Source organism: Mytilus californianus, unplaced genomic scaffold, assembly GCF_021869535.1.
Source record: "Mytilus californianus isolate M0D057914Y unplaced genomic scaffold, xbMytCali1.0.p SCAF_7, whole genome shotgun sequence".
NCBI lineage: Eukaryota > Metazoa > Mollusca > Bivalvia > Mytilida > Mytilidae > Mytilus > Mytilus californianus.
In genome coordinates, this window is record NW_026262723.1 from 43800284 (window position 1) to 43816896 (window position 16613).

The following is a 16613-nucleotide window of genomic DNA, read 5'->3' on the forward strand; positions in this document are numbered from 1 at the left end:
TCACCCAATTATATTTTTTTTTTACTATTTCTCTCAATCTTATATTTTTTAGCTTTATTTTGCACTTTTTGCCCATCATTCTACATTCTGTAAACCCATCTTGACCCTCGTGCATTCATTTATGAAATTCTGTCTAGCTTGTGTCAAGGTCATAACAAAGTATAGATTGGAAATTTCGGTATTGATCTTTTTAGCTAGAAAAAACTATTAAACCATTAAAAAAAACTACAAAATTTATCTGTATTCCTATGTCTTACATTAAGAAATACCCTCTCTCTTTATACCTGCGCGAATATGCATTGTGCAACAATACATTAAATATTGATTGGAAAGCAGACATTGTATCGAAAAATTCGAGCTAGTCGAATCGCATTTCATTTTAATGGAAAAAAATACTCTGATCAATTCTATCAAATGAATGTTGTCTTTTAAAACTTATTTTATAAGAATTCAGTATTTTAAAATGAGTCACCAAACGTTTGTAGTATTACAATTCTTATCGAGAAATTATATACAAAGTTGAATTAAACACCCATATTACGACATCTCGTGACAGGCATAAACAAAGCGATCCTCCTGCACTAAAACTGTAATAAATTCACGTATTAATTACTACTGGATGTGTGTTAAATGTTGTCATTCGAGCATGACCTTGTACAAAATTGTAATATTTACCACTTTTGGAGTAATTCAATATAGACATTATTGATGCTTGAAACTTGTACAATTTGACATGACAATATTCACCTGTGCATTGTCGGTTTAAAATTTAATCTGCAGATTCAAAATTTAGATTTTACTGTACGTCTTTGTTATTGAGGAAAAGCGACACTAATTATTGTAATAATACATCAAGGAAGTTTATATGTTTAAAAATTGAATTATGGAAAATATTAAACGGATTTTACCAGCTTTCGCAATTTTAAATGTTCTTCCAGGTAAGTTTGATTTAAAAACTTTCATTAAAAACGTTCATGCCACACCTTTTTATTTAAGAAGTGAACAATATGAAATTAAAAAAAATAAATACGATAAATATAAGAGGTAGTATATAAAACAAATCGTGATATGATGACACTATTAGGTCACGATTAACTTGAATGTGTAATGGTTTTTGACTAAGATAACGATGAAGGAAATACGAATTGCATGATCAAGGAAACAATGAAAAGTTAATGATTCAAGAAATTTCCTTTTAAAGGCCAAGTCGTCCATACAACATCAAGAGATTGGGGTGAAAGTCATTTATACATATATCGATTGATTGTTGTTTGGGTAATGTCCAGTGGCAAGTATTTTTATGCATGTTCAGGACGAATTAACAATAAATACAATAGGTAGGTCCTGTATAAGAGACTGTCCAGGATGAAGGTCGGGAAAATTTGGACTGCCACTGGAAAATGAGGGTACTAGTGTATTGAATAGGACAGAAATTTTGCCTTGCAACAGGCCACCGATGGACCTTTCAAAGAGCTGTTGCAATGGTTCCTAACGTGAATAGATTGTGGCATTCTCTCTAAACAAGGCATCAGATTTAACTTCCCCATTCTGATCGGACGTAGCTGCGTACTTGTACATCCCGTACAGCTAAACGGACGCCCCACTTTGTCAAGGATTTTTTTGCCGATCGGGAGAAGACCCAAGTGACCATAATTATATTTCCCAGTAAACCTTGAGGGGAAACAAATTTTGAATGAAACAAATAACCAACGATATTATTTTTTATTTTTAATGTGAAAACAAGTATGACAAAAACAAATATACGATTTTAAGTAGACTTCCTTCTGAATAATTAATACTGGTGTCAGCAAATCGGTATCAAATTTTAATTTTCTGTTTAAGGAAGAATAAATATATTTGAATGATCGCATTACAAGTTAAGTGTTTGAGATTTAAATGTTGCATTTTAAACAAAACAAAGTTGTTTGTGATAAAACATAAAGAACGATTCGCTTGCATGATCATTTTAAAAGATGATATATAAAAGAATAATTTCACAAGCCATTAGCAATTTTTTTATGTTGTTGTGACATAAGATTCTTTGTGCTAATACCTTTCTTTTGTTCGTTTCAAAATATACATAATTGTACTAATGCTGAATTTAGTGAATATCAGGTTTCCAGTTACGCTCAAGGCCAATATGTGGGAAAACCATAAGTCTCCCAAGGACACTTACACTTAATTTCGATGCACCGATTTTGTTTTTTTTTTTGTAAAGAATTCTTAAATCTGATTAAAATCGAATTTTACCAATTATATTATTTTGGGCAATACTTATATTTATAAATCCTACTACTTAATTTTCATGAAAAAAAGGAGTAAGATACTCAGGTAGACATTTAAGTGATGTTTTATTACATGGTAGAATACCATTCATTCATCTACATTGGCTAGAGGTATAGGGGAGGGTTGAGATCTCACAAAACATGTTTAACCCCGCCGCATTTTTGCGCCTGTCCAAAGTCAGGAGCCTCTGGCCTTTGTTAGTCTTGTATGATTTTTAATTTTAGTTCATTTATATGTTTTGGAGTTTAGTATGACGTCCATTTTCACTGAACTATTGCACATTTTTGTTTAGGGGCCAGCTAAAGCCCGCCTACGGGTGCGGGATTTTCTCGCTGTGTTGAAGACCCATTGATGGCCTTTGGATGTTTTCTGCTCTTTGGTCGGGTTGTTGTCTCTTTGACACATTCCCCATTCCCATTCTCAATTTCATCTTTTTAATAAATACATGTATACGTATTGCCCAATTATATTTAGAAAATCATCCAGTACTAGAACATAATATCTGATTTCATTTTGTTTTGTTACCTTGACTTGTATCGTCTTAAGCTATTTATGAAATTGGATCATCGGTAAAACAATGTTGCCGAAATTGAAGGACAATAGTGACGGGAAAAAGGGGGGTCCAACATGCAGGAGTAGAGGAAGCGATAAGTGTAAAAATACAGGAATTTCGAATTAAACCGATGCAGGCATGCTGAAACACTGAAACTCTGAATAAGTAAATTCAACTAATTAAAAGAAAAACAAAACTGAATTTAGATAGGGCTTCTTTGTATTATGATATACTAGTAATGCAAGGAATTTTCGCTAGCTCTGAACACCTATTATTATGAACACACATACAAAAACAAGAACTATACCACACACATACTTATAAATAAGCAAAAAATAACGGTTGATTTTAGAATTTTAAGTCTTGCTCTGTAGACGATTTGTATATTTAACGACTATGAAAAGTTCCAAAAATAGAAGCAAATCTAAAGTAAAATCAGGAAAATCGTATGTACCGTATTTGTCTGAAATTTCATCTTTAGTTATATCTATCATTCTCTTGTATGCTGAAAAGAAACAAAAAGAAAAAAGAAGAATGAAACAACCGCATTCTTTGTAACACCTGCGGACAAACACACACACCGTATTTACTTGTTTACATCTAGTTATGCTTCAAATACACATTCATGTAAGACATAATTATGTGACATCAAAGACTAATATGTGTCTAAGGACTTCCAATTTGCTCAAGGCACACAACTTTCTCAAATATTGACAAGTTTATATCAGAGTATGATTGTTTTGATAATATATAATTAAAATGATATATAGCTATACGTGGTTTTTTACACACTAAATCTCGCTGCATAACATTAATGTTGTGTATATAATTTTGATGTAAAAGTGTAACCACATTAGTTTTTAATTAACAAGTTCATATGTAGGTGCAGTTATAAACGAACATACGCCCCCATTTGAATAAAATTATTTTATTTATGAGATATTGATTTCTGTAATGCAAATGAAAAAGTTAGAATTATAATATAACTAACATACATAAATTTTATTTAATACTAGTCTTTTCAATATGTTTTGAAAGTACTAACTCGAATTATTGAACATATAAACTTAACAGGACGTATGGTAACGCTTCTGTAAGAAAGTCAGTCTTGATAATACAGCATAACGATAATCGAAAGTAATTCTATGAAAAACCTATAATGAGACGTATATCAAATAAAGAAGAAGTTGAAGGGAAATATTTTTAAAACTTTTTCCAATACAGGGATACATCATAGCCTTGACAAATGGGCCATGCGACAAACCCGAGGTTAATGGTAATATTTAAGTGTAAAAATAAATCATATTCAAGTTTGCATCAACTGCCGAAGTTAAGCAAACGTGGGATATTACTGAATATAATGTGTTTACGTCATAACATGGAAAAGTACTGTATTGGTATAAAAGGGAGAAGTGGTTAACTGTTGATCAACATGCCATAACTGGTTTTTCGTTTATTGTGAAAGTATAAGGCGGTGGTTCGTATTTTCTGAATTGTTTCACATTATGTCATCACTTTTATACGGTCTGGGTTTTTTCTAATTGTTGAAGACCGCTAGATGGCCTGTGATTTTTACATCTTTGTCATTTAGTAGAGAAAGTTGTCTCATTAGCATGTATAGGAATGGCAGGTACTCCGAACAAGCGAGACAGGGTGGGTCAACATGGTAAACATGCATGTATCACAAGCCATGCGAATCCAAAATTTTAAATTTTAACTATATTTGTAATCTGTTAAAATAAAAAATGCAGATACAAATTATTATTCTTACTTTTGATATTTTTCTTTCATTACCACCCACATATTAGGTCTGCAAAAATATCTTAAAAGTAAACCGCAAGGGATATTAATTCTATCACAGTTGAATTTTTCTAAATCAAAAATAAAAAGTATGAATAAAGTGTTCTAGTTTCTGCCCTGATTAAGAAACATAAATACTGTTCTGTATAATGATAATAAAATGTAAACATTCTGAAACATTTACATTCATAAAGTGCATTGTAAACTACATGTATATGCTAAGTTTCAAATGTATTGAGTGTTTTTTTTTATAACTAAGATAAACCATATCATATAAGAAGTGTGCAATCAAATATATTATGGTGGAAGCTTTCGATTGCGGGGTAAAATCAATAAAAACAGACTAAACAAGGCAGAAATCTAACAAATACTGCTAACAGACTAAACAAGGCAGAAATCTAACAAATACAGATGTGATACACGCTTTTCACTTGAAACGTTCGCGCTAAGCTGGACAACTACCACCTCCCCTGCATCCAGGATTGACGTTCATGTGGGCTATTAAAGATGATATAGATTTGGCCTTTTTCAAGTGTTTGTCTGCTATTGTTTCAGATGCATGTACACACTACTTACATGCATATTTGCATATCAGGATCTAGCAATATACCCATATTTGAGTAGTTATGGTGACAAGTTTTGAGCTAGACAGGGCAAACGCTTTTTAAGCTCAAGAGGGCAATACCCTACAAATCCTCAATGGACTATATAGCTACTCACATTCACATTTGCATATTAAGAACTAACAATAACCAACTTCCATGTAGAGTAGGCTTTGCGACGACAATGTACAGGTGCTTGAAAGGGCCAACAATTTTAAGTTTCACCTATATAATTCATTTATATTATACATATTGTTTTTCATATTTTACCAAATAGTTACTAAAATTGACAATGGACTGATTATATTCCATAAAATTTTCACCTAGCAACAATTATACACATTGTATTATACTGTCGAAATTTAACACTAATTTCAAACTTGTACTAACTTAATAAGACGGATTGCTTATGGAGATGTTCTCTTTAAATGAATGGCTGCAGTAAGACATAACGAGATGGGTTTAATTAGGTCATAAGCACACCTGAATAAATTTAGCATTTTATGAGATTAACAAGGCGTCCATTGCGTTTGTCAAAAAAAATACAAAATACAAATAAGTTATGAAATTCAGAGTAATCTCTTTGTTAGGGATCTATCGATACTAAGTCAAAATACCTGATATTATTTTCTAGAAACAATTTTTAAAAGCACAGCTGCAAAGAAGTCATAGGAAATTTAATCATATTATGATGGAGCAAGCAATAATCAATCGAAGCATTAAAACATGAGTACATATACTTATGTACCTGTTATGAAAGTCAATGGAAAAACCAATTTTTATATAATCAATGAAATATGAAAATGATATATATTTGACTGACCATTCTTTGTAAACAAAATATCCTTTCAACACATTCTGACGGGGTGCATATTACTCTGAGTATTACTCTATACAACAATCTAAACCATTAGTTACTTCAAATCTATGATAAATTGTAACAGGTAGTTTATTAAAAAAAAATGTATTTCAAAGGTGCATTTTATTTTTATTTAAAAGGTATTTCCTGTGAAGATGACGCATTTACCGGAGTTGTAGCAGCCTCGACAGTTGCTGGGGTTCTGTTTTGCCTTGTGATATTGGTAGCTGTAATTTTTGCTATTTGGTAATAATCATTTACGCATCATATTAGTGTTAGTGGTTTTTTTAATTGCTTTTGACCCCGTGTGTTATTTAAGGTATCAAAATATGGTCACATGGACTTCCATGTCCTGGCATGTAAACCCATACTAAAAAGGAAGTCCGTTTGGTTGTGCAGGGTGTCGAAATACTACTTACATGTAGCCATGTCAAGTCAGAAATGGGGATGTTAAATCCGGTGTCTTGCGTAGGGAGAGTCATGCATTGATGGTCGCAAATTAAGTTCACTGGCGGCGCTTAAAATACAATAGTGTTATCTCCATTCTAATGAAACTGACAGAAAACAACGTCAAATCATACATTTAAAATCTGTTATACGTTTTCTGCGCTTGCGCGTACGTTTTCAACGCATCAGCTGTGAATTGATGCCATGAAAACTGGCGACGTTATCCAATCAAAATGAACGTTACAAACGATGTTGCATTAGCATTTAGGTCATCATGTAGGATTAAAATGTAATAAAACATGCAATACTCTGAAAGTCGTGTAATACACACACGTAATGCTCTTAGAAGTGAAAACCCCCATTGCATATTTTGAAATAAGGAGGGAAATCGGTTATTTGCAAATACTTGACATTTGTATTGTTTGGTATATATTCTCCATTTTTCAAACAGCTCTAATACATGGTCAAATTATTAAATTGTTATTAAAATGTCTGTCCGAAGTCATAAACGTCGTCATTGTTATCTTTATTATCCAATAATTTTGTCATTTTGGGAATTGGTGTGTTGACGGCAGATTTGCGATAATCTCTGCTTTCTGTTTAAAAGATTAGCTGATTGAGACCTTCACGCATAAATATCTTTCCGTGGATAAGAACTTAATATGTTGACCACCAACTATTTTTGGTTTTTCTATGTCGTTGGGTTGATGTATCAATGAACATATCACATTTATTTTCATTCAATTTGAAAATTAAATCGTGCATTAACATGACAGAGTGAATTTAAGAGAAAATTTGAGAAATTCAATATTTATCCGTTTAGAAAAATAAGAGGGTTTAAAGGCATGATATACAGTTCATATTCTCAAATTATGTCGTTTATAGCGATGTAGTCTCCTATAACAAGTATTTGTACGAACTTACCAAACGAAATCCATGCTATGTTGTTCGAATTAAGTATAATAGTTGATACATAATTAAAATAGAATTATAAAAATTCCCGTCAACAAGACGTACATGTAATCGTTCATCTGTTTACTCGTTTTTACCATATAGGAGAGATGCATATAGAAAAATACAGTTGAAACGTGGACGATTTAAGGTTCCAAGATCATGGATAGATCAAGAAAGATTGGCAAAGATAGAGAAAAGAAAAAGAATCAAGCGTCAGATGAAAGAACAAATGAAACAAAAAAATGCCATAAAAGATAAACAAAATGGAGGTTTGGATATGGAAATGAATTATTTGCACAGGAGCAGACCACAGATACCTGGATCTTGGCGTAGAGGTATAGTAAAATTATTTTTTATGACTGGGATTTTTACTTTAATAGTAAAATGTGCCAAAAGAATAATCATGATTGTTATTTATATAAACGTTTCGTTTACTTATTCCATATTGTTGCTTGCTTTAATAGTCTGGTTATTTTTATAATCCAAAATATATAAATCGATCTTGTAATCAATGGAGGACACTGAATATATACGGACTATGTTTTGGGTCGACTATTTCGATTTTGTTTCAGTTGACAATTTTATTATCAGACATGTGATAGACGTAAAGTTATTGAAGACCATAAATTATGTTGACCTCAAGATGGTACTGTAGTGTTTTTTGTTGTTGCTGTCTAATTGACCTATGATATCCCACATTTTCTTTAAACATATTCCATGTCACTGTGATGACAAGTTTTTCCACGATATGGAATTACATTTTTGATATATCCATAAAAAACTCTTCTTTTCTTACTGGAAATAAATGAATGTAAAAAGAAAAATCACAAAAATACCGAACTCCGAGGAAAACTCAAAACGGAAAGTCCCTAATCAAATGGCAAAATCAAAAGCTCAAATACATCAAACGAATGGATAACAACTGTCATATTCCTGACTTGGTATAGGCATTTTCTTATGTAGAAAATGGTGGATTAAACCTGGTTGTATAGCTAGCTAAACCTCTTACTTGTACAATGTATGACAGTCGCATAAAATTCAATTATATTGACAGCGATGTGTGAACAAAACAAACATACATAAAAGGTAAAAATGTCAAAAATAAGGGTACAGCAGTCAACATTGTGTTATAATCTTAATCACTACAAAAACAAGCAAATATGTCAACAAAGACAAACAAAAAGGCATATAGACAAAGCACATTAACAAAAACGAAAGACATGAATACAAAAATTTACCATAGCACAACAACACAATGACGGGATGCACAAGTACCGAGCCACGTCAAATGTATCACTACAAAAACAAGCAAATATGTCAACAGAGACAAACAAAAAGGTATAAAGACAAATAAAATTGAGAATGGAAATGGGGAATGTGTCAAAGAGACAACAAAGCACATTAGCAAAGACAAGAATACAAAAATTTACCACAGCACTACAACACAATGACGGGATGTAAAAGTACTGAGCCACGTCAAAGGGATACATTGTACTGCCAAAAATAGGCTTAACAGTAAAAGTAATAAATTTCAAAGACAAATAAAAGAATACTATAACACTAAAAGAGTCACCATCAAAAGATATACAAAAGTACACACTGCAACAAGGATCTAAAGAGCCGAGTCCTTTCTAACTGATCCTATATTGTGTTGTTACACCACTGTCTCAAATTAGAGGAGCTAAGGCTTACACAAACTTGTTCAATCCCTTCACACACATTAATAGTCATTGTTCTAAGCAAGGAGTTTATGATCCAGTAATTGTCATAGGATGATGTCTTCCTAACGTATATATTTGTAGCACAAATCAGGCCGTTTGTTTTCTCTTTTGAATTGCTTTATATTTAGTCATCTAGGGCCTTTTATAGCTTCCCTTGCTAAAGATATGTTGGCCGTACGATGATTCCACACCTGTGTTCTTTGGTTATAATAATTAATGGACATTTGTGTCATTGACAAATATACCACCTCGCCTTATTTATTTATTTCATCGCAACTTAGTTTAGTACCGATGCAGTTGGCGTGCCATTCCAAGAGAGTATTATCCGCCTAGTTAGGTAGTGCTTTGGTACTCTTTTCGAAAATTAAGAATATTTTATTCCAATTATTTCAAAACTGAAATAGTTGATTCTGTATTAATATATTTACATGCAGAATCTCGGTAACATGTACTAAAATACCATTGGATATCAACAATGTATATTTTTATTATTTGCAGAAGTAAGACATCCAAATGGGTAAGTTTTTTTCTCGTAAGTTATAATTTATTCGTATTTACCTATACTATGTGTCTAGAGTAAATAACGTCAAATTAACAAGAACTTGCATGGAACCATGCGTGTTGCATATTATAGATCACAACCTCAATACTTTCTTACATAGGATCTTTTAAAATCTAACTGTATGAACAGCATGAGTTTTACGCATTAATGACCCATGATCACAAAATAACACAAATAACAAAAAAATAGTGCAAGCCTGTTAAAGTCGGTCCATATTTTTGTATTATTGGCGAGTGTTCATGTTTTTTGCCATTATGATTTAGAATTCTGGCTAAGATAAACAAACTTGATCAGTTCGTGTCGAATTCTACCACGGACTTTATGTATAATCTTTAAGTATTGTGAGTATTAATATCATTATTGACTAAACGTTTTGGACTTAAATTACTTGTTTATGATTCAAATAAAAGCATTGTGATTATGGATTTTCAGTAACTGAATTATGTGTATGTATTGGGTGTAAGGTTTCTTTTCTGTTTAGGCCGGTTTTGGTTTTGTTGCTCCACACGTTAAAAAACTTGCTACACTTTAATTAACGAACGTAATTGGTGTAGTTTATTCCAGAAACACACTTCGTCAGCACTGAAAGCGGTATAGTAGAATAACGTGTATTTTAATGTCCTATGAAACGGACGCAAGATATACATTATAGCCCATTTTAGGGCCGGTTAAGAAAGGAGAAGACTTTATAAGTTTCATTAACATGAATCTCGTCCCTATTGCATATTTAAGCAAATAAATTGTGTTGAAATTATTAAACCAAATCGGCAAATTATTAACAAGCTAAGAAATCAAGACAAGATAATTAGAAGGAGAATTCTATGATCATGTTGTAAAAATTGTGTACCAAGAACCCACTTTGTATATACATTCCAATCTTAATAATACTAATTGATATTGTAAATGAGTATAAAACGCATTAATGTTCTGTCGCTCAAACGGTAACTGTAATTTTTGTTAGGTAAAACAATCTTGTGCTAAAATGGGTTATGATATATACTTTAGCGCTAAAACGTGCAATCATATTCGCTAAAATATCCGCCACTTTTTTGGAACTTTGATCAATCGGTATCTGCACGCGAGTCATTCATACATTTTTACTTTAAGCATTGGCCAAACCTAGTTATTGTGAGACGCGTTACTTTTTCAACTTGTGGTTTTTATTGCAATCGTGGTATCTCCCCTTTTAACTGTATAATCTGATCTATAAAAAAAAATGTGTTTTCTCGATGATAATCTAATCAGTCGTCTTTCCTTTCTCATTTGAAATTTGCCTGTGAATGACCTGCAAGATGTGAAAGGGTCAGAAGAACATTTGAATCAGCCAACAGACAGTATCGTAATGGAAACCTAGTTAGAATATATATGATGTAATAACAATATACTTACTCATTGTTTTGTATTATAATTCAATACAAACGTATCCGTTTACTTTTTATCAGGTATATAGTAAAAGAAGTGCCAACTTTACAGGTAAGAATCGGATTCCATTTGTCCTTGGTCTCTTTTGTTTCGCAATAACAATGCTTTGATAGATATATTACGTTAACTAGGGTAACTTGAAATTTGATATAAAATGTCAGTATAAGTTTTCTGGGGACAAATTGATTCTCAACTTAATATTATTACTGAGAAGTGCGTTATTCGGTCCGCAGAGTACAAAAGTCATGTTTTAAAATAAATGTTGATGTTTGGCCTTTTCAGTTATCAATTTAATAAATAATACTCATGGCAAGGTATTAAATGGAGCCCTGAATGTATTTTTGATATTATAGATCAACCCTTCGTAATAACATAGTGGTACCTTAGCATTTGTTTGTAATAGGTTTCACCATTTTTTTTTTGTATTTCATTGATAACTAACATATTAGGTATCTGCAATATAAGGACGGTATATGAGTGGACGTGTAAACAACAATCACGTCACTTTTGTTTAGTCTTTAGTTATGTTTATAGATAAAAGAGCACAAAACTTAATGCAATTTCGTATTTTTCAATAGGAAAGTGGTTACGCGAAACTTAATTTATCCACCCATTTAAAGATGTCAGACACTAAAACTGATCAATAGAACTGTTTCTTCTACTAAACTATGCTCCCGTGCGATCGATATAAATAAACCTTAAGAAGTCTTCAATTTTGGCTCTCAGTATTGGTTGGGAATCGTAAACCATTTTGTACCAACAATAAACTGTTTGAAATGAATATGACGTTGAAGTTTTGTGATGAAAAATAAGTGTATCCTATAGCATAAAAATGAATACCATGAATAGAGTTCATAAAAAGTTCGCAGCTCTGCTAATTATTGAAGACCTCCCAGCAACTGTCAAAATGAAGAACAACATGAGAAGCACTGTTTCTTTGATTTATATTTTTTGATATATCGTTAGATTTTGTTTAAAGTACATTTTTTGTACAGCTAAGAAGCCAAGAACTTATATTCTTTTTCACCAGTATTACTTTTTTCAGTTGAATCAAAATACTCAATTCGTATAGCTTTTCTTTGCTCTCTAAATAAAATGCTACCTAAAATACAAATATGAAACGATCGATTGATTGTAGCGTTTTGAAAACTTTGTAATAATATAAAAAATGAAAACAACACGTTATAAATTTCATGCGTCCGAAGCGCTTTTCTGGAATTACCTTCATCAGATATAAAGATCTGGTAATTTTACTTTGAATTAAATTTTCTCGATTTTATTTGTATAAACCAAAGAAAAGTAGTAACACATATATAAATCATTACAGAGAACCGTAGTTTTAGATAATCAGCAAATTATTGTTGATGTGGTTGACAACGATAGTGCACTATGGCAGAGAGGTCATAACCCTTCTGGTATCCGTTATTCATCACTGACAAATCCATCCACAGCGGTACCAGTATCATCTCGCAGTGACGGAGATAGTTCGAGTGTATCATCTACTTCAACAGCAAGAGTAAAGGACAAAGAAAAGACCCCGTCTGTGTATATAGAAGCTGAAGTGATAGAAGCGACCATAGATTTCACAAATGATGGTACCATTGGTGATGAAAGGGAATTACAAGAGAGAGGTATGTTAGGAAACTTAGACAGTATTTTATACATATTATCTCTTACTTAAAAAACCAATTTCCTTTTTTCAATCTTCCGGATTTGTTTTGTCTGTAAGTCTGTCACTTAATATAAGAGAAATATGAGGTATATGATTTTCGCGATGAGAAAGCGGGCTAACGGCTTGAAACAAAGACACTAACAGGTCAGCACGTTGAGGTTTTCAATTACAGAAGGAAAATCTGTATGCTGTACACGTAAAGGTTGATGGACTAGATTCCTGTACCGTTACGCATCGTCTACAAACGTATATGTTTTATGTGCATGCAAATGCTACTTTAATTAATCATTTAAAACAACTGATAAAACTGTTGTTGTAATTAAAAACATTTAAAAAGACATAATTTCACTGTGTCTGAATTCTTAAACTATAAGTGATTTTTTTGTATTCTTTTTAGCAAACAATTTGTTCGCAACTGACATAAAAACAATTTCAATGACCAATATCCATAGAATTTAGCAGTGATAACGAACACGACTTTTTTTATCACAAGTTAAGCAATTTTATTTCAGAACAACAACAATTTTAAAGAAAAAAAGATGAGATAAGTTCAGATAGTTTATATTTAATTATAATCTGCTGGCAAGATCGGTATGATAATTGAAAGAATGGTTTTTATATTTTTTTTCAGTTACAGCCTTCTGAGAAGGACTATAATACATGAACGTACAGAAAAATGATGTGATAGGCCAGAGAGGTTGAAGCAGTTATTGATCGACTAAATGTGTTGATAAACGATGAAGTCCCTTTAAATCATAATAATTTCCGATTTCTATATGACTTTTATATATATATGTACAGAAATTATATATTAAATGTTAAGATATATCAATAGTATTACAATCTTGCCACACAAGAATGATTTATCATAGTAAATGGATCAACAAGTTTGATCCAAACAAATAAATACTGAAAGGACATTAGTTTTAAAAAACACACAAATTCAGGTTTTGACGTCATCGCCTGAACAGGATACAATAGTGCATTTACACCCATATACACTTAAAAGACAAAAAATCCTTCATAGAAGACGGTAACAAAGAGAAAAAAAACAGACACTACCGTGCATACACACACTATTGACCAATGACGGATTGATTTTTGTTTGCTTAACGTCAAATGGTAAATATTTCTTGCATAGTGAGAGTACCCTCTTGACAAGAGGCATCGGACGTGGCTGCGTATTTATACATCCCGAACAGCCAGCACAGCCCACTCAAACGGACGCACTTCTAAAGCATTCGACATGCCCAGTAAAATATATAGCATTTTTAATACTGGGCATGTCGTATGAAAGAGCCCATTTAACCCCCTAGGGTCCAGTGAACTCGTGACCGAAACACACATTTGACAGATTTATTACAAAAAAAAACAGCGAATCATTTGGGTTATCTTTCTTTGAGCTTTACATATGTCTAATTCTTCCTGAATTCATATTTTAAGGTCTCTGTGGTTATTTTCTAGTTTATCTTAATAAGCTTGAAAATATTATACACACTTAAACCGTCATATGCATGATGATTGGTACAATATATAAGTCTATTAAGGCATTTCAATAGAAAATTGTATCCCACTTTTTACCTACGAAAGTGTGCTTGGTATACATTTATGGAAGATGGTGAAAAGGAGCATTATTAATGTTTATGTTGTATCATGTAATTAATTTATTTTTTTGAAGTTTTATAAATATATATCGAGACGGGATGAGGAGACAAACATTTAGAAAGTTCGTGATTTTCCTTTTTTTTTATTAGATTAAGTGGTAAAATGTTATGTTTGTCAGACAAAGCAGAATATCTCAGTTCTATTATAGTTATTTTGCTGTGTTTTTCTATAGGTCACGTACGGCCTTCTATTTTTGTACCCATCGAACATTGCACGCAAGACATAGGGATGCTAATCCGGCGGCGTAAATATCTAAGAAGAAAGAAGACCTGGATTCCTAATTCAATGTATGCAGATGCCTTGAGTTCCGAAGTCTCCGTCTTTTATATGTCCATAGTTCTTGACCTCTTTTTCATAAATTAGCGACTGATAAAAATGTATGGGTTTTTGTCATGTGAATTTGTCACTTATAATGAATAATAGGATAAATATATTTGGTATACGGCATTCTTGCAAAGTTTGCATGTCCGTATGACAGGGTTCACCTGACTTCGACCTGATTTCATGGATCAGTGATTAAGGTCAAGTTCCAAATTACGTAGTCAATTCCGTATCTCAGACATTATAGTTAATAGGTTAACTATATTTGGTGCACGGGATGATTAAAAGATGTACATACCCTATTGGGTAGTTTCATGTGACCATGGCCTCATTTTCGGGGTTCATTGGTCAATGTACAGGTTTGGTCTGTTTGTCTGATACTATACATGCTATAAGCAATTATACATAAACTGTATATTGTATATTGAATGATCGTAAGGTGTACAAATCCGTCTTGCAGGTTTCATCTGACATTGACATGTTTCATAATTTATTGGACATTGTTATTTTTTTGTAGTTTAGACTATTTTTCATGTATTTTAAGTGATAGATCAACTTTATTTGGTGTATGGAATGATTGTAAGGTTTTATATGTTTGTCTGGCAGACTTTATCTGATCTTGACCTCATTTTGATGATTCATTGGTTAACATTAAATTTTCGTAATAAGGTTTCTCAGATATTATAAGCAATATGGGCTAACTAAATTTAGTGTATGTAATGATTGTAAGCTATACACGTTAGGCTAGTAGGTTTTTTTACCTTGACCTCATTCACACGGATCATTGGTACATGTTACGTTAAGTTTATGTGATACAGTAAAATCATCATATACAAGACTTCCAACGTAACTTCAATCATGATAAGTAAATCAGGCGGAACATTTGTAGCATGTGCACTCCTGTTCAAAATTAAACTTGTTTGAGCGATTAAGAACTTGACATATGATAGAAACTAATATATTGACGATGATTGTATATTTTTGTCTGATTTGTTGGTGTTGAGCCACTACTGCATTATTAATGTAAACTCCGTCCTTTCATATGAATATTATCATGTGCTAAGACAGTTCTTGACTATACCATCCGATCAGAGTCACGTACGCCGCTTTACACCATTTACGATAGCATTGATTCTTTTCGTCCTCCGCGAAAATATAACCCTTCACATTTACTCTGCTTGTGATGAATGTTATTAAATATAAAATGTTACCATATAAAGATTTGAAATTATATTAATCTTCACACAGCAATAAAACATTCTGTTTATGAATGATTTGAAAGGGTGATCCGGGTAAGAATAGTTATTAATGTTTTTGATAATTGATTTCTACAAAGAGATCTAATTAATAGTCACGGCTACAGAAACAATCACCTTTCATCTATTAGACAAATATCAAAATTGTTTATTTTTTTAATCATGATCATTTTTTCAAAAATTTAATTATATTTAGAGTTTATATACTTAAAAGTGAGGCGAAAGATACCAGAGGAGCATTCAAACTCATAAGTCGAAAATAATCTGACAACGCCATGACGATTGTGGCGAGACGATTAAAGTCATAATTTTCCATTTGACAATATCTATGTACGTTCGGCAATAAAGTTTAAAAAAGGGTATGGATGCGTATTTCAACAATAATGTCTCTTCAGTAATGGTGTTTTGGCGTTAATGTCAAGCGTTCTCTAGATATATTACCCAAGACAGCTTACTGAAATTGAATCTAATATAGACGGCAATTATAGCTATC

At 32.1% G+C, this 16613-nt stretch overlaps 1 protein-coding gene across 1 annotated transcript; it reads left to right on the plus strand.

Annotated features, from left to right (window-relative positions):
• The first annotated feature begins 545 nt into the window (after nucleotides 1-545).
• On the plus strand, nucleotides 546-13706 carry LOC127707888 (uncharacterized). Its single transcript, XM_052212645.1, has 7 exons — nucleotides 546-938; nucleotides 6241-6346; nucleotides 7604-7836; nucleotides 9721-9739; nucleotides 11227-11257; nucleotides 12534-12837; nucleotides 13510-13706. The coding sequence occupies exons 1-7, from the start codon at nucleotides 884-886 to the stop codon at nucleotides 13521-13523; spliced, it is 762 nt and encodes a 253-aa protein (XP_052068605.1). The 5' UTR covers nucleotides 546-883; the 3' UTR covers nucleotides 13524-13706.
• Nucleotides 13707-16613: the final 2907 nt, after the last annotated feature.

Bases quoted from the DNA above. Each gene is read 5' to 3' on its own strand.
- LOC127707888 (XM_052212645.1), top strand. From the start codon at position 884: ATGGAAAATATTAAACGGATTTTACCAGCTTTCGCAATTTTAAATGTT. The intron at 939-6,240 runs GTAAGTTTGATT...TTTATTTAAAAG, and splicing joins AATTTTAAATGTTCTTCCAG to GTATTTCCTGTGAAGATGAC. The intron at 11,258-12,533 runs GTAAGAATCGGA...AAATCATTACAG, and splicing joins AAGAAGTGCCAACTTTACAG to AGAACCGTAGTTTTAGATAA.